Here is a 22,877-nt window from a genome sequence, read left to right as displayed (position 1 = left end):
AGATTAGAAGATGGAAAACGAAATAAAGCAATTGGTCCTGGTAACTGGTGCTGGAAGGAAGTGATGTGTTGTCCATGAAGGACACCCAGTCCTGACCTGTCCCACAGAAGGTGTAATGTGTGTTATAAAAAAGTCTTTGAGTTTGGGAATTTAGCTCAACAGTTGAGCGTATGCCTCACAACCTTGAAGGTTCTGGCAACAATTGATCTCCACCACTTTATGGGGGAAACCAAGAAGACAAGCAGGATGGAAGGAAGGGCAGGCAGGAGGCCTGGGGCTGGGGTTCTAGGATGCACCTAAGCCTGCAGGAACAGGGACTGAGGGTCACTATTTACCTAAGCTCAAAGAAAAAAGGTTGTCTTGTTCACCAGGTGCATGCTGATTGTTGACTCAGGGAGGGGAAATACCATGTACTGCCCTCAGAGAATTAAAACAAAAAAACAAGACAATCAATGGCCCAGGAAACCCCAAACAAAAATATCACACATCCAGGGCTGGAGGTGCAGAAGACAGCCATGTAGCAAAAACACTGCATCCTCTCTACTTGTTTGCACGTTATTAAACACACTTCGGCTGTCTTCAAAAAAGCCATTATTTCACACTGGCTCCTGTCTATAATTTGCTGTGTAAGTGTCAATCAAAATCGTTTTTTCTGAGGCTAGGTTTAATTGTATTTGAATTAAATGTATTTTCTTTCCAGAAAAAAAAATACTTCAGAGATTAAAAAATGTTATTTACATGCAAACTAAAGTACATTCCTTTAGCCAGGTAGCAGGAAACCTGTAGAATTCAGATTCATCAAGTTAGGGACAAATTTCTCCTTTGGCTTCAGCCAGGGCATCAAACGTGTTTATATGGAGGAATCTGCTCACACATGACCACGCTGGGCTCCTAGGGAGTCCACTCATCCCTCTGTCATATGTTTGATGCCCAAAGTAGAAATTTTGTCTTTGCTCCTCTTTGGCTTATAAAGTGCATATAATCTAATGCAATAAACTTCTGGGAATTAAAAAGGTTTTAAATATTTTTCTATTTACCTATGGATGGTTGATTTAAATCCAATCAACTTCTAAGGAATAAACAATTTTTTAGACTCCAGACCACAGCTGCCCAACAGCCTCCAAATTTAAGACTAATAATTAAGAAAACAAACAAAACCAAAAAACCGACTCTCACTATTTTGCCTGAACTCCTGGGTTCAAGTGATTTTCCTTCCTCAACCGCCTGAGTAGCTGGGGCTGCAGGCATGTGTCACCACGCCCAAAAAAGACATTTTCTTTAATATGGTGCTTGTACTGGAAAATGTGGGTGCCGTTTCTGTGACCATCCACCACTTCTGATGAATCCTGTGTTGTTTCTCCATAGGATCAAAGCTGATAGCCTAGGACAAGATCACTTTCCGTCAACCTTGAAACTTGTCCAACACAGAGGGGCTCCCTATGTCAGACATCCCCATCTCATACCTATGAGGCTTTGGTTAAAGGAGGATGCCCAAACAAGGTGTAAAATACGTGACAGACATTTCTTCACTTTCTCCTACCAATACAGTTCAGCTATATGTCTAAATCAGATCATCATCAATTTATTTGAACTTGGTAACATGGGTCACAGACATAAAACTTTAAGTGCCACCAAACACATTAAAAATCAGCAATCAAATTACTTTTCATTTCTTAGTTGGATATCAACTTTTCCATACAGTTACTAGTTGGCAACTATAATAAATACTTTTAAATATGCCTAATTAAAGCAGAGACAGGATAGCTTGTTTATTTAGCAGGAATGAGTATTCTCCTGTCCCCCAGAATATTCATCATCCCCCTACATGGATCAATGTGATCATAAAACCATTGTCAGAACAGAACAGTAAGCGGTAGCTATCCTACCAGGAGACTCTCAGAAATAGTAAGTCAGAAAGTAGAAGCCTGTTCCCTCACTTCTGAGTGTAAAGAATGTCTTACACTATTAAACACCTGCAACACACCGCAGCTACAGCTTCATTCCCAGCAGAAAGTAGACGTTAGCCCCCTCACACCTCACAGAACAAAGAGATGGTCCAAAACCCACTTTTCCCGCCACTGCAGCAAAGTCTACCTCCTCTAATGTGTTGAGAGGCATCCTGTTTGTCCACCCTATCACTATGTGTTTTGCATTTATTTATTAGGTATCTGTTTCTCGTGGTCCAAGAATGGACCTAGGAATATATACTTCTGCAGTGCTACAAATCGCCGACTTTCGATCTTTGAGGGGAAGAGAGGAAATCATAGTTCATGTGCTTTCATTTTTTTCCCTACCCACTGAAGCTTTGAGCTCACCTGAGAGTCAGCTAGAAGTTCTGATCAGTTTAAAAGCAAGGGCTAGCGGGCACATCTCGTAACAGAGCAGTTCCTTAGCACGCCCAAGCCCCGACACCACAAGACTGACTTTGAGTCCTGAGTCCCAGCCTTCGACTTCCCTGACACATAGGCTAGGGAAGCTTGGTTTAGGAAACTCACGTCCACACTAAAATTGTCACAGGGAAGCAGGAGATGCGCAGGGTGGTGTAAAGGGGTGAGCCACCACATAAAAAACAGAAGGCTTTGCCGCACTCACGTCTCAAACGTCCGACCCCTACTGACAGGGTACACGCCCACAAAGCTCTTTCCACAAGCAGAGCTGGTGACCCAAAGTGCTTGTCCAGACAGTCTGATTTTGTGTGGGCACCCACTAAAAATGAGTACTGTTTTCCCAATGTTGTCCCTCTTGAGCCTTGCTAAGAGTCTTCCCCTGCTGCCTCGGAGAGCCATCCAAAACCATATCAATGGTCACTTCCTGAGCATCGCTTATGCTTCGGTAAGTCTCTCGAGGGGGCCCACCGTTCTGCTCAGCACAGCCATTGACAAGAGCCAGTGGCAGTGTCCCCGGGGGACAGCACAGCTTCTTAGCGCAGCTCTGGTAGATGCAGGGGGCACTGCAGTTCAGCAAGAAGTCCTTCTGCTCCAGGGTTTCCTTCAAGTCCACTGCTTCAAACTGGGTGGTCACACTGTGGATTCCAGCATGGTGGAAGATCTCTCGGATTTTTCTGCTGGCATCCTGGTACCCGGTGTCCTTCTGGTACTTGATGTGCAGGGTAGCAATGATCTTCCCACTTATCAGTTCCCAGACATGCACTTCGTGCACACTGCTGATTCCAGGCACACTGGAGAGCTTGCTCACTACAAGAGACAGGAGCAGACAACAGCCAAGAGTGAGTGCTGGAACAGAAGCTTGGAATCATGGGAGGGTCCCGATCTTGCTCACCAAGACTGTGTGTTTACCAACACACAGAAGAACTTGCCAACAGCAAGAACTGCCCTCAAGAGTCGATTTTCTCATAATCACCCTTACCTCTGATTTCCGACATCATGCAGTGTTAGCCTATAAGTAACTCAAAAGCCTGAGGCAAAAAGATTGCAAGTTCAAGATCAGTCTCAGTAAGTTCTAGAGCAGCCTGGACTACATGTGCACAGTCTGTTCCAAGGCAGCCTGGCCTACATAGTAAATTCCATGCCAGTCAGGACAACATAGGGAGACCCTATCTCAGATAGATAGATGGATAGATAGATAGATGATAGATAGATAGATAGATAGATAGATAGATAGATAGATAGATAGATAGATAGATAGAGATAGAAGATAGATAGATGATTGATAGATAGATAGATAGATAGATAGATAGATAGATAGATAGATAGATAGATAGATAGATAGATAGATAGATGGTAGAGATAGAAGATAGATAGATAGATAGATAGATAGATAGATAGATAGATAGATAGATAGATAGATAGACAGATAACAGGTAAATAGATATAGATAGATAGGTTACAGATAAATGGATGATAAGCAGGTAATTGATAGATGATAAATAGATACATAGAGATACAGAGATTAATAGATGATTGATAAATTGATATGTAGATGAAAGATAGATAGATGGATGATTGGATAGATCAATAGATGACTAGATGATAGAGAGAGGTAGATGGTAGACTTACAGACAGGCAGATAGATAAGCAGACAGGCAGGCAGGCAGGCAGACAGACAGATGGGCTAGTTTAGCGGCATGGATCAAAATCACTTACCAGAGTGCTACTTCTAGGCATATATTCAAAGTCTATAAAATCTATAGCCTCTGAGGCACATAACCAAGGTGGGCATCTGAGCAAAGCAAATGAGAAGGCTTCACCCTAGACTGAGGAAAGGTCCTTTAATACGGCCTTTTCACAGTGTACTCTGCCACTGAATAACTTTCTGGTTCATGCATGTCAACCAACTGGAAGGCATTATCTATACCATGAATGACTCATCTTTCAGGGGGCAAAAAGGTATAAAGGTATAAATTTTAAAAGGTAAAAAGATCTAGGTCTTATGGAGTGACCTTAATAGAGTTATAGCACACCCTTGTCGTGAGGTCAAACAGTCCAGCAGTGCACCTTTTTTAATATTTATTTATTATATATACAATATTCTATCTGTGTATATGCCTGCAGCCAGAAGATGGTTGTAAGCCACCATGTGGTTGCTGGGAATTGAACTCAGGACCTTTGGAAGAGCAGGCAATGCTCTTAACCTCTAAGCCATCTCGCCAGCCCCCCAGCAGTGCGTTTTGCCCAACCTTTACATTCTCAAAAATTTGCGAGAGAATTGTGCTACAAAGAACTTTTGGTTCTTGAAGCTATGAATTATCATCCAGACCGCAAGCCACATGAAGCGTGCCTCCACCCCACGGAGATATCATGTGCTTCAGAACACACCAATCAAGCAATGCTCTGGGACCCTAACCCTCTGGATTGAGCGACGCTAAAGTGTCAAGGGTCCCCCTCTACACGCAGTCCACTTACTCAGCTCTTCCATGTTAAGTCCCTTGGGGACCATCTGCAGCAGGATGACAGCAGTCTCCTTGATCAGAGGAAAAGCAGACGACAAAATAATAATGACCATGATGATAGTCAAACTGGGGTCAATGTAGCATTCCCAGTTACACGGGTCTTCTGGTCTCAGCGGACGAACATAGAATATGATCGCCGTGATGACCACAACCACAGACCCCAAGGCATCTCCCATCACGTGCAAAAGAACACCTGTCAGGAAGGAAGCAGACCAGTAAGTCCCAGAGCCGAGGGTTGGAGCCACACGACAATCAGTGATCCCAGCTCACAAACCTTAGAGCGCTGAATAGGTCGGAATTTAAAACAACAACAACAAGCCCAGTGTGTGATAGACACCTGTAACCTCAGCATTTAGGAGGCTGAGGGGGAGGACAGCCTAAGCTACGTAGTAAGATGATCTTAAAACAAACAATATACAATAGAAACTACTCAGAAAACAAAATCTCAGGACAGAGCCATGTGATAGTTCAAGCAAGTGGGGAGCACCTGCTACCTGGGGTTGGTTGCCAGGACCATGTGTAGAACAATGTGGCATTCCTGCAAGGTGGCCTCTGTCCTCTACCTTCCACATGTATACCCACACATTCTCATTCTCTCTCTCTCTCTCTCTCTCTCTCTCTCTCTCTCTCTCTCTCTCTCTCTCTCTCATGAAAATGTTAATGAAAATGTTTTTTAAAGGTAAATGATATAATTATATTTCAATTTTTTAATTAAAAACAATTTAAACAACAAAAAAAAGAAATTTCAGGACCCAGAGAGCCCAGAAAGAGGTATGGCCTAGGAAGAACCTGGGCTAGCTGTCACCTCCAGTGTCACCAGCCGATACTGCCACGCCATTACCCCCCACCAAAGGGCATTATGATGGGAAACAGAGCTGAGCAAACAATGCGGTGCTTGTTCAGCAAGCATCTGCACATCAAATTCTTTTAAACCTTTGTTTCATTTTTTAATTCGAGAAAAAGTCTCACTGAGTAGCCCAGGCTGGCCTCAAACTCCAAATATTCCAGCTTTGGCAGCCCAGTGCTGGGACTGCAGGCATGTGTCACCATGCCTGGTTTCAAAGTTTGTGTCTTTATTATATACTCCATGAGTCAGGTGTCAGGTGTGGCTCCCCTCCTGAATCCCTTATGCGCTCAACGTGATGGAGGCCCCATCATCTTTTATTGCTGTTTTTATGGTTGCCAGGGGATGGAACCCAGTGTCTCACCCATGCCGGGTAATCATTCTGTCCCTTGGGTATAGTTTCAGACAGCACCATGACACATCAAGAGTGGTTCTTTGGGGTCTCTGGCTTCCCTCAACTCCAACTCACTCCCCTTTTCCTGGAGCCCCTGGTCTACTTTTCACTGGCCCATCATTATCTCCATGCTGCTTAGTGGCCCGAAGAAGTTTCCTCTGAATAAAAAGCCGTTGGTCACAATTACATAAAATAAAACTCTACACACAAGGGTTAAAGCTGTAGGTTCTACTGCATAGGACCAAACTAAACCCTCTGAACGTGGGTGACGGTTGTGAGGCTTAGGCAGTCTGTGGGACCACTGGCAGTGGGACCAGGATTTATCCCTAGTTCTTGAACTGGCTTTTTGGAGCCCATTCTTTTTGGAAGAATACCTTGCTCAGCCTAAATATGGGGAGGGGGAGAGGCCTTGGTCCTGCCTCAAAGCGGGAAAAAAAAAGTGTGGGTTCTAAAGGTCTCAGCAAATTCATTGCAGGGCAGATGCAATCCTCAGCAAAGAAGGTTTGGGCTGTGATGCACATTAAAATAGAATTCAGGAAATCTAGTCAATGGGGTTAAAACTGTAGACACAAAGAATTTGCGTTCCTGAAAAGAACCCCAGAATTGCACCCTTGAAATCGGAGCACCTGCAGCAGCAGAACTCGTTAGAGTCTCGGTCCCACGAGGGTCCTGTCGTGAGCTGAGAAAGGGGGTGTCATTCACACAACCCAGCACACCCTACAAAATCACACCAGTCAATAGCCTCAAATCACCGGGTTCACATTAAGGACACCCATCAACAGACCGTGGCAATGGTTCAGAGACGGAGGCCCTGGCTGCCAAGCCTAACAGCTGAAGTTCAATCCCCAAGACCCACATGGTAGAAAGGAGAGATCTGACTCCTGATGTTTATTTATTGTCCATGCAATAAATAACTATGATTTTTTAAAAGAGTATCCGTGACTGGGTATGATGATGTCCACCTACAATCCAACTACCCAGAAGGCTGAGGCAGAAGGCTAGACAGTTCAGGGTCAGCCTGGACTACATGGAGATTTTCAGGCCAGCCTAGCCCACAAAGAGACTTCCAGGCCTCTCTGTAAGGCCACATACTAAGACCCTGTCTCAGAAAAACACAAATAAATAAACAAAATTTTTTTAAAAGATAATGAAACTGCCAAGGTCATAAAGGTGGAGTATCCAAAAGGCCACCCACCATCTGATACTTCACAGAAGCAGTGGGTGACATTCCAGCAGTGTTGGAAGTAGGAGGTATGCCAGGCCAAACTGGTGCTGGGCACAGGGTATTTGGCCGTAAAAGAATGTGTGGTGGAACATGCCTTTAATTACAGCAGTTTGGAAGCAGAAGCAGACAGATATCTGTGAGCTACAGGGCGGGCAGAGTTACCTAGTAAGACCGAGTGTAAAATAAAATAATAAAATAGAGTATTGAACTTCTGATCTATATGCTCAGAAGTACAGAGAGCAAAACCAGACAGTGAAGTCACCAAGAGAACTGCTTGCTAAGCTTGAGCGTTTAGATGGGGACCCTGGTCAGGGTGCGTGAAGTTGCAGAGCTCATGGTGGAATTATAATCCACCCAGTACACCCACCCATCCACCAGCAGCAGTCGGTCCTCATGAGACGGAAAGAGCTAACCTTGAAGAAAGCAGTCTCTTAGAAGAGATAGAAACAGCAGAACACACAGCACGGGAATGAACCGTATGCGAGACAGTGCTAACAGAAACCAGAGGAAAAGGGCGACGCAGGACAGAGGGGAACCCCGCCCTCCAAGGTTCATCTGACGTTCCCTCTCCACTCCACAAAGGAGGAAATTGCACTGGATGGCTAAGTGACTTTCCCAAGATCATACAGCCGTCAAATCCAAATGAGTGTTTGAACAAGACTGCCAGGGTGATTTGAATGCACATAGAAGTTGTCAAAAGATTGTTCTAGAAGAAAACATGTAGTTAAGGAAGGTCTGCTTTGGCCACCCCAGGTATCCAAAGGGTTCACTCAGTAGAACTGACAATGATTCAGATTGCTAACTGCTCGCTCATGAACGAGACTGAATGATCTGGCCTGGAAGGTGTTTGAATGGAGCTGCTCACACTTCCTGGCCTCTGAGTGACACCCCTGGTCAATGGGGTTGTCCCTGTGCCTTTTACTGAGTGGTTACTTAAAGCAACAGGACACTGATTCGATATATACATGAGACAGTCCCACTTTCTAGCACTCTGTCTCCCATCCTCCTGGTCCTGTTCCCAGCCACAGGAGAGAAATTCAGAACCTTGCCAGGGGTGGCCCTACCCACCTGTTCCCCTGACACACGCAAAGAAAGCCTTTGCTTTCTTGGTTGATAGTACCAAATGTTACTGCCCAGATAGGAAAACCTACTATCTCAGGACCCGTAGCCTCACTTAAATCTAATGGGGGGGGGGGTCCCACCTCACTTCCTAGAGGCACACAGCTAGAGGGACAGCCAGAGCAGTGACTGGGGACTGTGGTCCCAGCATGCAGGAGGATTAAGGAGGCAGCTAGCTATAAGGCCAACCTGGATCCACAGTGTGACTCTCTTGAGAACAGCAGCAGCAGAATGTTAGGGGAGGAGGGGTAGAAGACCATCGCATCCTGTCCTACACAAGCTCCGCTTCCCGAAACCTCAGGTGGGATGATTAAACTCTGCTAAGCAGAATTTAGGGTCCCAAACCATCATGAACTTCAGCTGGAAAGAAAGCCGTGGGTGGGGTGAAGATCACAAGCGTAGTGTGTGTGTTTAGCGTGCACAAAGCTGTAGGTTCAAGGTCCACCACCAATAATATAGCACAATTGATGAAACTGTTACCCCACCCCCATCTCTCCATATAGACATAGAGTGTATCTTCAGTGCTGGACTAGAACTCAGGATCTACAACACTCAAGGTGAGTGCCCTACCACAAAACTACACCCCCACCTGCTAATGTCTTGAGATATAAAATCACAGAATTTCCTAGTCAAAGAAAGGGTGAAGAAGGGGTGTCCATTATCTTAAGAATCACAGAATCATAGCTCCCTGGCAAGATGGGAGGGGAGATTTTCATTGTAACTGATCAATAAAAATTGAATACGTTGGGGAATTGTTTTAACTTGTTTTGCGGGTGGGGGCAATGTTTATTTTGGTCCTTTTTCTGTTTTGAGACAGGGCCTCACTATCTAGTCCAGCCTGGTCTCCAGTTCACATTTCTCCTCTCCCAGCCTCTGGGGTGCTGAGGGGACTGTTATGTGCCACTGAGCCCAGCTCCCCGTGCTATTCTGACACATGGTCACACTATATAATATTAAGTCAAATATCGAGCCCCTTGAACCTTTCTTTTCCTTTTCTTTATGTTAAAAGATTTAAAAAAACTCAATCTTTTCTTCTAGCTTTTTTGAAAAAAAAAAGTAGTAGCTGGCTGTTGTCACAGTCACCCACTGAGTGAAGGCACACAGGCCAGATTCTGAACTGGGTGTGTCAGTGACATTTTTGGGGAAGGAGGAGGTCTTTGTGATGAGAACACTGAGGGATCCCTGAGGAAGAGACTGACGGTAGCTGGCAGCCCCAGGAGAACACTGCCACTCAGGCAGGGTTCCAGGGAGGCCTGAATGAAAGATGCCTTATAGGGAAGAGACGGGTAGCCTCAGACCCTGATACTATCTCTGTGAGCCACAAAGCCTACTAAAGATGGGTCTCATGTGAGATAAGGCCGATGATCCATCTCCCTTTCCTCAGATACTGGTCCCCATGGTACACGTGACAATATCTCATGGGAGTACAAGTAATGATGGGTACCAACTGTGGAGTCCTCTGCTCATACCAAAGTGTGCGAGGGACCCTCACCGCACCACTGCAGATGGATGCCATTGCAGGCAGCTGGGGGAGGGGGATAATCAGCCAGCGTCACCAAACTAGGAGCTAGCAGAGGGTCTACCTGCTCACCTGTGCAGCAGCGCTGGGATGTGGGAAGGAGGGGCTAGAGGGCTGGGACAGTGGGGTCGGGAGAAGGCAGAGAAGCAATGTCTAGGAAGAAGTGCTGGCTGGCATAGCTGTGATTTCCAGAGATGAACCTGCCAGGTGTCCTGAGAGACAAAGATCTCCATGGATGCCCCTGTCTCCTGATTAGTTGCAGTGCCTACAGGGTTACTTTGCAAAGGCAGAAGACCTCCGCGCGTGGCCTTCGCATGCTGACTTCCCATAAAAATTGCCACTATCCCCTGAAACTGGCATATACCAATACTGTAGATTTGACCCAAGTTAAAATCCAGGATGGAAGGCAGCCTTCAAAGCTGTCTGTGTATGCGCGCAATCACAGGGCACTAGGAAAAGATGGGAGCTTTATCTCTGGAGAAAATGGGAAATATCTCATCAAAGGAGATGTCTTCTCAAGTGATACCACACAGCCATTCATCTGTTTATGATGCTGCTGACATGCTGTGACAGTGTTTTAATGCAGCAAGCTTGACCCTATTATTAAGATTTATTATATCAGCCACTGATATATCAGCCACTACAGAGAACTTTAAAAGGGTTGTGCCTACACTTTTGTGGCAAAAGATGAATTTATCTCTTATTCCCATTACAATAAGAGTAACCGTGGTGAAAATGAAGAGATGGCTTGTGGGACTGAGGTGGTGGTCTATTGATTAAAATGCTTGCCGTGTGTCTTAGTTTGCTTTCTATTGATGGGATAAAGACCATGACAAAAAGCAACTTCGTCTGTCCCTAAGGGAAATCAAGGCAGGAACTCAAGCATGGCAGGAACCTGGAGGCAGGAGCTGATGCAGAGACCATGGAGGAACACTGCTTACAGCCTTTCTCCCCATGGCTTCTTATAGCCCATGGTAAATTGGGCCCCGCTACATCAGTCATCAATCAAGAAGTGGGATATGCCCACTGGGGAAGCAAGCCATTGCTTTCCGGAGGCCAGAGGCGTGTGTGACTATGGGAAGAGACTATGTGTGAAAAGAGAGCTGAGACTACAGCCCAACTCTGCCACTAGCCAAGGGGACTTCGGGGACGCTGCCACACTCTCTAGATTATGTCTCCTCATCTGTAAAGACCAACTTAGACTACTAAGAGACACTGTTCACACAAACACACACACACACACACACACACACACACACACACACACACTCACAAAGATTGGGAACTAAGGCTAAAATCAGTCTACTAGAAAAATATCTAAGAAGTTACAAAGGAAAGATGCTGGCTACAGCAGGGTCCAGGGAGAGAGTTCCCTCGTGATGCCCAACACTGCTGACTTTGAACATGGGGTAGGGAGAATGATAGTTTCACCAGACCCCCAACTTTGAGCCTGGAAGTGAGAGTTTTAATCAGGATATGGTCCCTTTCTCAGCAAATTTCTACTATAAAGAACTGTGGCAATAAAGACATCCGATAATGTCACACAGGGCAGAGACTTAGGTAGTGGGCCAGTTTGCTTTTTTTCCACCGTTAGCAAGATCACAGTCAACACCAAGCATAGTGGAAAATATGCAATTCCAGCTGGGAGGGGACTAAGAGAGGAGGACTGTCACAAGTTCAAGGTTGGCCTGCACTACATAGTGAGTCCCAGGCCAGCATGGCTATATAAGAGGACCCTGTCTCCAAACAAACAAATCATAGCCAGTTAAAATAAGCTGCAATGGGGCTTTGGGTATGGCTCAATGGTACACACACACACACACACACACAATCTTCTTAAATAAATAGGGTGAATTGTATGTCAGTAATATTCATGAAAGTAGAAAATCAAGTATAGCAGTCATGTGACATTGGTGTGTGGAGATCAGCTCAGACCAACCTGGCCCTGGGTGAAGGGTTTATGAGAACATGATACACATGTAGATATGAGAAGAACATGATACACATATGGAGATCAGAAGAACATGATATTGATGTGTGGAGATCAGTCAAACATGATACTCATATGTCCATATGTGGACATCAGGAGAGAGTATACTGATATAGGAGGTCCGAGCATGACATTGAGGTATAGGGACCAGGAGAACTTGATACATATGTGGATTTGAGGAGACCATGGCACATGTGTAGAGGTCAGGAGAACATGGTATTGATATGTGGGGATCAGGAGAAAATGGCATTCACATGTGGAGATCAGGAGAACATGTCACTGATAATGTGGTGGTCAGGAGAATATGACCGATGTGTGGACATCAGAAGAACATGATATGTATGTGGAGGTCAAGAGAACATGGCATTGATATGTGTGCTCAGAAGAACATGGCATTTACATGTGAAGATAAGGAGAATATTTCACTGATAATGTGGAGGTCAGGAGAACACAACCCTCATATTTGGTACTCAGTAGAAGGCAATACTCATTTGTGGAGCTCAGCAGAACATGATTGACATGTGGAGATTAGTAGAACATGATACATATGTAGCAATCAGGAGGTTATGACGCTGATACGTGAAGCTCAGGAGAACATGACACGTACGTGTGACTCAGAAGAACATGGCGCTGACCTGTGCAGCAGGCAGCTGGAGCGAGGCTTAATTAGAGCAAAGATAAATCATTAGCAGCTAAGGTTTTCCCCCAAACATCAATGCAATGATTAGGCAAGAGGAGAGGGTCATAGTCTGCAGGTAACTGACCTATTCTCCAACACGCTATTGCCTTACTGAAAGCCGGACAGAAGTCATAGCTGCAGCCCAGCCCTGTGAACTATGGGAAAGGGTCCCAAGCTAGTCCAAAGACAATCCTACCTCTGATATTCAGGGCTTCAGATTTTTTCTCTTTTTTCGTCGTCTCTTCTGGTTCATTCTGGGTGTTCAGGGAATCACCTGCATTCAAAGAAGAAACCTTGTGTTGTGTATAAGTTCTACAAACAAAAAGAACCAATGAACTCAAAATGCAGTTTTGTTACGTTCAATACCTCCTAGTATACGGGAGTCCCCACCTCTGCCACACTCAGTCCAGACAGGGGCTTTTCAACCCAGAGGAAGCCTGCGGACCACCCTTGGACACACAGTTTTCAAATTTAAACGGGGCAAGTATAAGCCTACACCTATTCCCAAACCCACAATACCCAAGGGGCAGAGGATAGCCCTGGCATTGATGTGTCAAGGGAGGAAACAAGTCCAGATAGCAGCACCAGGGAAGGGGAGGGGAGGGTTAGGCAGTACTCCCTATTGCCCAATAATAGGAATTGATTTCCAAGATCGATACTGCCACAATGAGACAGGAGAGGATAAGGACTGCGGGGTCAAGGAGGAAAGGAGGAAGGGGGAAATGTGGGAGTGGGGGAGAAGGCAGGGAAGGGAGGAGAAAGAAGAAGGGAGGAAAGTTAAGTTACAAGAGGGGCAAAATAGGCTGCGAAGAGGATTTTTTTGTTGTTGTCAGTCAGGAAACAAAAGGAAAAGGAGGGAGTGGATGAGAAAAAGGGACCAGATGCATGGGGGGGGGGGGCGGGATAAGGGGAAGGACAAAGCGGTCCCAGTACGGAAGGATGCAACTGAAAGGCACCTGCTACATTCGAGAACACGGTCGCGCCCTCCTGCAGCTTTTTTCCGGCCGAGGCCCCCCGGAGAATCACTACTGCGTCTGAGCCGGGGGCTGTGGCTGCCACAGCTCCTTGGGGACTCCCCAAAGGACCACAAGGGTCCCCCTGATGTGGCGGCTGCGGAGGGCGGGTCCGGCGCCGCCGGGTGCAGCACGCGAAACAGGAGCCACAGTCCTGGAAGATGAGCAGCCCCACCACGTTGACTGCCAGCCCCAGGGCGCCCACGATGAGCACCAGCTCCGGGTCGTCGATGCGCTCGGGCCGCGCGAGGCGTAGCACGGCCTCCACGAAGATGGTGAAGCAGAGCGCGGTGAGGAAGACCGCGTTGCTGAGCGCGCCCACCACCTCGGCCCGAGCATAGCCGTAGGTGGCTCCCGAGCTGCGGGTACCACGCCGCGCGATGTAGCCGGAGCCCAGGCCCACGCACAGCGAGATCAGGTCAGACAGCATGTTGAACGAGTCCGAGAGCAGCGCGATGGAGTTGCCCAGGTACCCCGACACCAGCTCGGCCACGAAGAAGACCACGGTGAGCACCAACATGAAAAGCAACCGGCAAGTCTTGCCGGAGTAGCGGCCCATTTCTGCAGCCCACCGCGCCCCGCAACAGGTGGGGGGGGTCTGGAGCCCACCTCCTGCCGCAGGCCCACCTTGCCCCGCCGGGGCCTTTTGTACAGCCTGCTCACTCCCGCAGGGCCAGAGTTTGCAGGAGTGGCCCCAGTATCGCAAAGGCCACCTCCCGGGGCCCTGCCCCTCCTCCCTTGCCGCCCAAGCCTGACTTGGCAGGTGGCCACCGGCCTGTGTCTCCTTCTAGGACTGGGCTGGAGAGGAGAGCTGCTGGGAGGAGGGGCTCATCGGGATGCCAATCTTCTTAGATCCCCACCTCCACCCTCTCAGAGAGGCGGGATGCACCCGATGGTCCCTGCTCCTCCAGCTCTCCCCACCCCCACCCCAGCGCTACTACAGATCTGTGAAAGCCGCTGATAATGACCTGGGCTGCAGTGGGAGTGATCACTGCACACCCGTGCTTACGTGCCCAGACGCGAGTTGCAGGGCAGATTCCTTATGAGCTGGTGGGGCCAATTGCCCTTAAAGGCGTTTCCTGCTTTTCCTTTGGTTAACCGGTATCTCTCTCCCCCCCCCCCCCCCCCGTTCCTGTGCCTACCATCAAAGCTCTTTATCCTCTCTTCTTCTTCTTCACAAAGAGCGCGGATGTGTTCTGTTACTCCCTCATGGCACAGTATCCCCATCTCCCCTTTGCGGGGGTCTACGTGTTGATCTTTCTACAGAGGAGGGAAAGGCGGAAGCCCAGGCGGTTTGCTGCCACACAGCTGTAAGCATACGCGTGGATCGCTGGTGCAGCATCCCAGGGCTAGATCCAAGTTCCTAGACCATGGAAGCAGCCAGGCTTAGTCTCCTTTCATAATATGCTGGAGAGAATTTCTACTGGCCCCAGAGATGACCCAATACCCCTAGTTCAATTGATTGACCCAAGTCGTTTCTTCCAAACAGGGCCACGTCCAGGACATTCCCCCAGCAACCCCTTCAAAAAGGGGATTCGCCATCGTCACTTCAATAGGGTATGGATGGGGAGCCCTGTGCCTCACTCTCCTTTTAGGAAGGGTCTGAAGGCGAAGCAGAGCAACCTCTACTCCGTGTCTCCCCACGAACTTTCACCACCCCCAGCAAGAAAAATGCCCTGGTCTGGAGCTTGAAAATGAATACAAGGCCTCCCTCAAAACAAAGTCATCAGCAAGTCATAGCAGTGCATGTAGGCTTCACTCTTCACTGTTCTCCAGGAAACTTGAGACTGGAGTCCATTAGCAAAACATTTAACTTAAAAAGTAATTTGGATTAAGTTTGTTGATACGGCTTACAAGTGGAGGTCAGAGGACAACTTTTGGGGGTTGATTCTCTCCTTTCACATGGTCTCTGGGATTGAACTCAGAACCCCAGGCTTGATGCCAAACACTTTCATCTGCTGAACCATCTTTCCAGCGCCACCTATTTTTGCTTTATTTTGTAGCCTGCTGGGCTTAACCAGGGCAGCCCGTGTAACATTCTACCTTCCGGCCCCACTCATTGTCTTATCCTTAAAGTATGCTTCCGTCTTTTGTATGGTCTCTGAAGGTCCCTATCAATGCCATTAAAATATCTCCAATTCGCTGGGCGGTGGTGGTGCACACCTTTAATCCCAATACTCAGGAGGCAGAGGCAGGCGAGTCTCTGTGAATTCGAGGCCAGCCTAGTCTACAAGACCTAGTCCCGAGACAGGCACCAAAGCTACAGAGAAACCTTGTCTCAAAAAAAAAAAAAATCCCTGATTCAAAAGTCCTACCTTTCTATTAGGGAAGCTCCAGCTACAAGAAGTTTATTAACACTCCCTTTTTATCCAGACAGATGACTCAAGTCTGTAACCCCAATATTTGGTAGGCTGAGGCAGGTGGATTGCTGTAACAGGTCAACTGTGAGTTTGTCTTTAAACAAACAAACAAATATCTCGAGGAGAAATATCTCTACATGAAAATGCAAGGAAATTCTCTAAATTAATTAATTAATTAATGTGACCCATAATGTAGAACTAAGAAGGTATAGACAATGAAAATTTTAAGCTATAGAGATTTCGACAGGTTCCATAATCATCTGGGCCTGTTTTCATTACTGTAAAGTGGGGTTGATGATTGTATCGCGAGGACTAAGCAAATCAGTGTGTAAAGTGCTTGTAAACACTCGATAAATGCTACGGTTATAGTTGCTAGAGTGATTAGCAGTAGCGCAGTACACATGTCATAGGATCACTACTGGCCAACAGATAAAATGCTAATGTACACACACCAGCGATGCAGCCAAGTGCTCTCCCCAGTATATAGCCTACATTGTCTTCACATGATGGAACCTCTACAGTTTTTGACATATGATACTATGACAGCTGAGTGTGGCTGAGAGTTTAGCTCAGTGGTAGAGCACTTGCCTAGCACATGCAAGACCCTGGGTTCAAACCCCAGCACTGACTGACAAGAGAGTAGGGTCTTTTACAACTCATGCGGCACGGCTCAAGCCTTCCTGCCTAATTGTAGTTCTTGTTCATTCATAGCTGGAAAAAAAACCCAGAAATCAGCAGAAACATATCTCTTCTGCCTCCTGGTTAGTCATTCTCCCAGCCAAGGGCAGATAAGAATTGTGGCCCTGGCCCAGGAGCAATACATTAAGAAAAGCCAGAGGCTGAGGAGCAGGGGGTGTCACAGGCATCTGATGTTCCTGTCCACAGCCAGGTCCTGACCACAAGGTAAGTGGTCCAGATACTACCCGTAACATGCACTATAGAAAAGTGGGGAGTGTGTGTTATGTTTGCATCTGTGTGTGTGCACATGTCTTCCCCAGTCAGTTCCACGCTGGGGTGATGGGAGAGGGGAGAACCATCTCTCACTGAACCCCAAACTCCCTGATGATCAGCTGGGCTGGCTGGCCAGGAGCTGTGGAAATCCATGTCTCCACTTCTCCATCACTGAGATCACGGGATGTGCAGATTGTGCCCCCCTTTTCACATAGTTGCCGGGGATTGAACTTGAGTCCTCATCTTTGCACAACAAGTATATTGCTGACTGGGTCGTCTCCCCAGCCCCCAGAAAAATGTTTTGCCTAACTTACATTATATGGTCTATCTAAGTCACTTGACAGACACAGGCTGTCTTACAACGTATGTTTCAGCAGCTTTTTGTTTACTGAACTCTTATTTGTAGCCCTGGACCGAGCACGTTATAGGCATTATCCCATTCTACCTTCCAGTATCCTCATGCAGTGTTTTGAACATATTAAATAATGTTTTATTACAAACAATTTTGTTTCTGAAAAAGATGAAGACTGAGCTTTGAAACCACCACACTAAGATCACACAGTCTGGAAAATGGCAGGTGTAAGCTTTGACCTATGCAGAAAACACCCAAAGCTTGTTTTCTTCACGTATACCAGATTGATCTTTTCAAATCCTTTTGTTCTAAAGTAAATAAATAAATATAAATAAATAAATAATAGGTCTGTGTTTGTTTTTGTTTTGAGATAGGGTCTTTCTATATATCCCAGGCTGGCTTTGAACTCAATCTTCTTGCCTTCTCCTCCCAGTACTGGGATTATAAATTCCCTTTTTGGTGGCCCAAAACCTGATGCATTGCAGTTTATAAATTTGGGGATTATTATTCTTTCTATATTGGCATTTTGCTTTTCATATGTCAGTTTTAAAATGTGACTTTAAAAATAAGTAAGGTAGCTAGTAAGATGGCTCAGCAGGTAAAGGAACCTGGCACAGAGCCTGATGACCTGAGTTCAATCCTGGAAACCTACAAGGTGAAAGGAGAAAGCTGACTCCCACAAACTGTCCTCTGACCTCCACCTGAGCACTATGGACTACACCCATGTACACACGCATGCACACACACACACCATAAAATAAATGAATAAGCATAAAAATTGAATTAGAAATAAATCAGCTTATCATGGTCTTTAAAATTTGGCTAATCTGGAACCAAATCTGAGCACTACTATGTGCTACAAGTCACATGACCTGGACAGGGTCCTCACATCTTCTCTGTCTTCATTGGGGTAACAGTTGTAACAACATCTAACTTGAGGTGCCGTCATGAGTTTACAAGGAAGGTTCACAGGTAAGTAAGTGTTCATAGGTAACCCCTCCCCTGAGTTTGGTAGTCCAGCATGGGGGAGGCAGATCATTCCTCTCATCGAAGGACTCAAAGCTTTGGTCTGTCTGAAGTGTTTGAAGGGCAGAAAGGCCAGGCTGCTGGGGATCCTCTGTGTTATGAACACTGTGTCTCTGGTCTATGGTGACTTAGGGAGAAACTTTAAATATTTATTTTCAGCTTCATCTAAGAAGCAAAGAAATGTATACAAGCATTTAGTAAGCAGTGTCAGGGCTGGTAGGGTGGCTCAGCTGGTAAGGGCCCTACATGAGCAAAAGTGCGGACCTGGGTACAATCTTTGGAACAAAGGTAAATGTGGAAGAAGAAAAACGATTCCACCAAGCTGTCATCTGACATTCGCATGCATGGTGTGGCCCCCATGTGTGTCCACACACACACACACACACACACACACTAACTTATAAACAAGTAAGACAATTCAAAATCCCTGCAACTATAGGAAACAAGTCATCAGAATGACCATATTTCCACAGAAACAGAACATGGATCGCCGTGTCATTGACTGTAGAGATTTATTGTTGTTGTTGTTTTGTTTTGGAATACAGGATTGTTGTGTGTAGCCCTGGCTGACAGTGGAACTTGCTATATAGACCAGGATGGCCTTGAACTCAAGAGACCCACCTGTCTTTGCCTCCCAAGTACTGGGATTAAAGGTGTGTGCCACTACTGCCTATGTGAGATTTTTTTTTTTAAGCTATAGATTTGTCCAGAGCACCAAGGATGATTAAGGGTTTCCCACAAAGTATTTCACAATACACTAAGTTTGAGAGAAATTGAATTGATGTGGTGACTCGGTTTTCATGACAGAAGTGAGAGACATGAACAAGGATAAAGCAGTCAACCTCCCTTTGGACGGGTCACCGATGAAGCTGAGCTCACCGATGAAGCTGAAACAGGCCTTTGTCCTGTCTTCACTTAAGTGCAGACAGTATCTACCCGGAATTCACTTGTGGTTACGAACACTGACTTTAGACTGCAGGTCTCATCCCTCCTCCAGGTAACAAGGGCATCCATCCCCAGAAAGCCACTAAGATAGTGAGCATCGCTTGTTAACTAGCAAGGATCTAGAATCCCTTAGGGACTACTTCATACCATTCCACGATCTGGGGTCCTGGACTGCTTAAAAGGGAGAAAGTGAGTTGAGTAGCAGCCCCGAATTCTCTGATTCCTGACTGAGGGCTCAGAGGCCAGCTGCCCTACCTCCTGGCTTCTTCATCATGACACACCGCGCAAGGTCTCCACCTAAACCAACCCTTCCTTCCCTGAGGTGCTTTGGTCAGGTTACAGAAGAGTAACTAATAGTCGCTGTCATGGGGAACGCTGCTCAAGGCCTGTAGAGGTGTGGGCATGGTTTGGAGAAGAAAAGGAGAGCATTAGAGGCCAAACCAGGAAGTTAGAAAACACTTCAGAGTTCAACGCTACTCATTGGTATGTGGAGTCTGATGGGGAGTGGGATCAGCTATGAGACTACTTCTAATTCAAATGAATCCTCAAAGTTATAGAAAAAAGGTAAAAAATGCCACCTTGGTGTTCATTCTAAACTTCACAATAGTTTTAATGGCAAGTAAAATTCTATATTGCTTCATAATTTACAAAAAGATATGTTATTTGAAGCCATCGGAGATAACTCACGTAAGCGTCTTTCTTCACCTGCTGGACTTCCCTGAATCTTTAGACTACACGAAAATGAAAGTGGCCATTTTCCCAAGAGATTATGAGAAACAACTGTTCAAATAATCCCCATTGGCTGAGTGTGGTGGTAAATGCTTGTACATCCCAGCATTTGGAAAGCAAAGACAGAAGTATGTCATGAGTTCCAAGCCAACCTGTGCTACCTAGTGAGTCTCACACCATCCTAGGCAACATAGGGAAGCCCTATCTCAAAAGCTTTAATTAATTAAATCCTCCCAGTACATGCCTTCATGAATCCAATGCGCTGGTTACACACTCAGGGTGGGGCAGCACATGGGCGCAGGTTAAAGAGGCATGAAGACCTCAGAGCCAATCCCAGCTCTGTCAGATGTGAGCCAGTATGTCATTTGTGTTCCCATTTATCATCTAGGCATGGGGTGTCACCCTCTTCTGCAGGGAACCAAACAGAATAGCACAGGTGCCCAGCTGGTACAACACCCGAAGATAAGCTGCAGGCAGCCCCTCCCATTGCCGGCTCACCATCAACCTCCCCAGAACTCGATTTCTACTGACCAAGCAGCATTGTAGGATCTCTTTGAGAAGTATTTAGAGTACTACATATTTCATAAAATCATCTATTTCCCCTTAGTCCAACTAACCTAATGATTTTAATCAGCTCAGAACTAATTAGCTACTGGTTAACAGCATGTTTCACAAATTTGAATATATTTAAAGGACTAGGAAATGTATGTAGCTCAGTGGCATAGTGCCCGCCTGGCATGTCCATGGCACTGTATTCAATCCCTATACTACCACTGTTAGGTCTCAAACTCGGGACAAATGGCTGAGGTACACTTTAACACACCAAAGTGGATGCTGGGCTAGCGTCAGGTTCTCCCTGAATCCCACTGGGTTTTCCTTTTCGGACTCACCTGCTTACAAAGAACTGAGCTCTTAGAGAGGAAAGTAGCTGAAATAGTGTACCTGGTTGTTAGGGTAGGGGTCTGGGAGTAGGCAGATGAGGTTAATTCTATGACACACTCTGGTCAAGATAGGTAATGAGGAGTGTCTAGAGTTCAAAGAAACCTATGGGGATAGAGATGACGAAGAGACAGAGGATAGAGGTGATGGGCAGACAGAAACGGCATCCAGGCAGGTCCAAAGTAAGAGTAGGCCACACAGAGATTGATCAAGTCACAGCAGCTCACTGCTTACAGAAGAACAGCTAATAGTCACCCCTCTCTCTGAGACTGTTATTATTTTATTATTATTATTATTATTATTATTATTATTATTATTATTATTATTATTATTATTAGTTTCAGTCTTAGGTACAAAAGAAGTCAATGAGTAAGTCATTTGCTCCTCCAGAAACATCCAACAAATTGAGCTAGAGGGAGTGAAACACAACAAAGAAAAAGAAGTGTGCCCACATCTGAAAACTCTTGAAAGGGAGTTAGATAGGGCTAGCCCGGGGACTGACAACCAGAGACAGAAAGGCTAGACTTCGGGGAGCAGTCTGGACTGCAGCCCATCCTCTGCCCCGTAAGAGAGAATCAGACTCTGGAATGCTTAACACCCATCACCCTAAAGGTGTAGGTGCCTCCTAAAACAAATACAGCTGGGGAGTGATGCCAGCATCCTGTGTCTGTTCCCTCGTGGTGCTGGGGAGTTGTGTGTAGAAGGCAGCCCATTGGTTTTAGTTCAAAGATCGTCCAGTTGGGGTGAAGGGGCTTGAGGAGTTTAATCTGCGTCATTTATGATGCTTTTGCTCCAAGTCCAGCGGATTTTCGGAAGTCTGTGGGAGAGACGAGTGCATTTTGCCCATGGAAAGGATTTGCAGTGCAGAACGTTTTTTGAAGATGCCTCCTCCCCATCTCGTCTTCTACAGCGTGATTTTCATGCTGGCATCCAGATGTGGGGGCTACGGGCCTTGCACTCCTGCCACCTCGTCACCACAGCCTCGGATTTGGAAGACAGAGATGCTTCAGCTTTGATTGTCCAAAAGTTGTGCTTGGAGTCTTGTGCCACCTCCAGCCATGTCCTGAGGCTGCTCTTGCATGAAGAAGCCACACAGACAGGTTATCTGTAAGCTTTTGACCAGTGGTCCTGAGCGTCAAGACTTACCAGACTGTGTGCCGGATGTGAGTGACTGCAGTCTCCAGTCACAAAGTGTCCTTGGTTTACCAGGCCACCCCCAGCTTCCCTAGGTGAGACCTCAGACACCGTGTGTACAGGCCGGCTGTTCACATTGTGTTCCTTCCAAACCCCATACTGCAGAATCCCTGGGTATAAATTTGAGGTATTTTGTTAAACAGTAACTGGGAGAGCTGTGTGGCCACTACACACTGACATCTGTGGAACTTGGAACTATTTTAAGCAAAGCCCAGGGAAACAAGCATAAAATATTTATGGTATAGCAAACAGAACAAGAAAGAGATGGGACTATTGGGACAGAGACAGAAAATACTGGTTGGGATTGAGGTAGGGCAGCGATGGTTTGAATCAGGCCTAGGGTAGAGGCTAGGTGTAACTAGAAAATGCCTTTCGAGCGAGAATGTCCAGCTTGGGGCTGAGAGCTGACGAGATCTGTTTGGACAGCAGTTACTTTTGGCTGACCCATAAGACACTGACTTCATTCCTCTCCCTGTGATTAGAAAATGACAACGACAACAACAACAACAAAAAATCTATGTTTGAAAAGAACAAAGAAAAGGAAGACAGTTCAGTAAGAGCAGCGGCCTTCCATACGGTGGAGCAGGAAGGAGGCCAAGTGTAGAGCTCTAATTAAACCGTCAGGCCACTAGCACCCAGCCCAGCCTTTGGGAGAGCGGAGTCCTGGAGGCCTGTCTCCAGCCTCAGAG

General features: G+C 46.3%; 1 protein-coding gene across 2 annotated transcripts; it reads right to left on the bottom strand.

Annotated features, from left to right (window-relative positions):
- Positions 1-1,566: 1,566 nt before the first annotated feature.
- Positions 1,567-14,505, bottom strand: Slc30a10 (solute carrier family 30 member 10). Of its 2 annotated transcripts, none has more exons than XM_075989406.1 (4): positions 13,636-14,505; positions 12,876-12,953; positions 4,863-5,102; positions 1,567-3,194 (listed from the first exon to the last, which is right to left on the bottom strand). In XM_075989406.1, the coding sequence occupies exons 1-4, from the start codon at positions 14,249-14,251 to the stop codon at positions 2,707-2,709; spliced, it is 1,422 nt and encodes a 473-aa protein (XP_075845521.1). In that variant the 5' UTR covers positions 14,252-14,505; the 3' UTR covers positions 1,567-2,706. The 2 variants fall into 2 exon arrangements, with proteins under 2 accessions (XP_075845521.1, XP_075845522.1); XM_075989407.1 differs by having other exon boundaries at positions 12,876-12,991; positions 13,827-14,260.
- Between the last annotated feature and the right edge of the window lie 8,372 nt (positions 14,506-22,877).

This window comes from Microtus pennsylvanicus, chromosome 10 (genome assembly GCF_037038515.1).
Source record: "Microtus pennsylvanicus isolate mMicPen1 chromosome 10, mMicPen1.hap1, whole genome shotgun sequence".
Taxonomy (NCBI): domain Eukaryota; kingdom Metazoa; phylum Chordata; class Mammalia; order Rodentia; family Cricetidae; genus Microtus; species Microtus pennsylvanicus.
The sequence above is the reverse complement of the archived record's forward strand: the minus strand, read 5'-3'. Positions and strand labels throughout refer to the sequence as shown.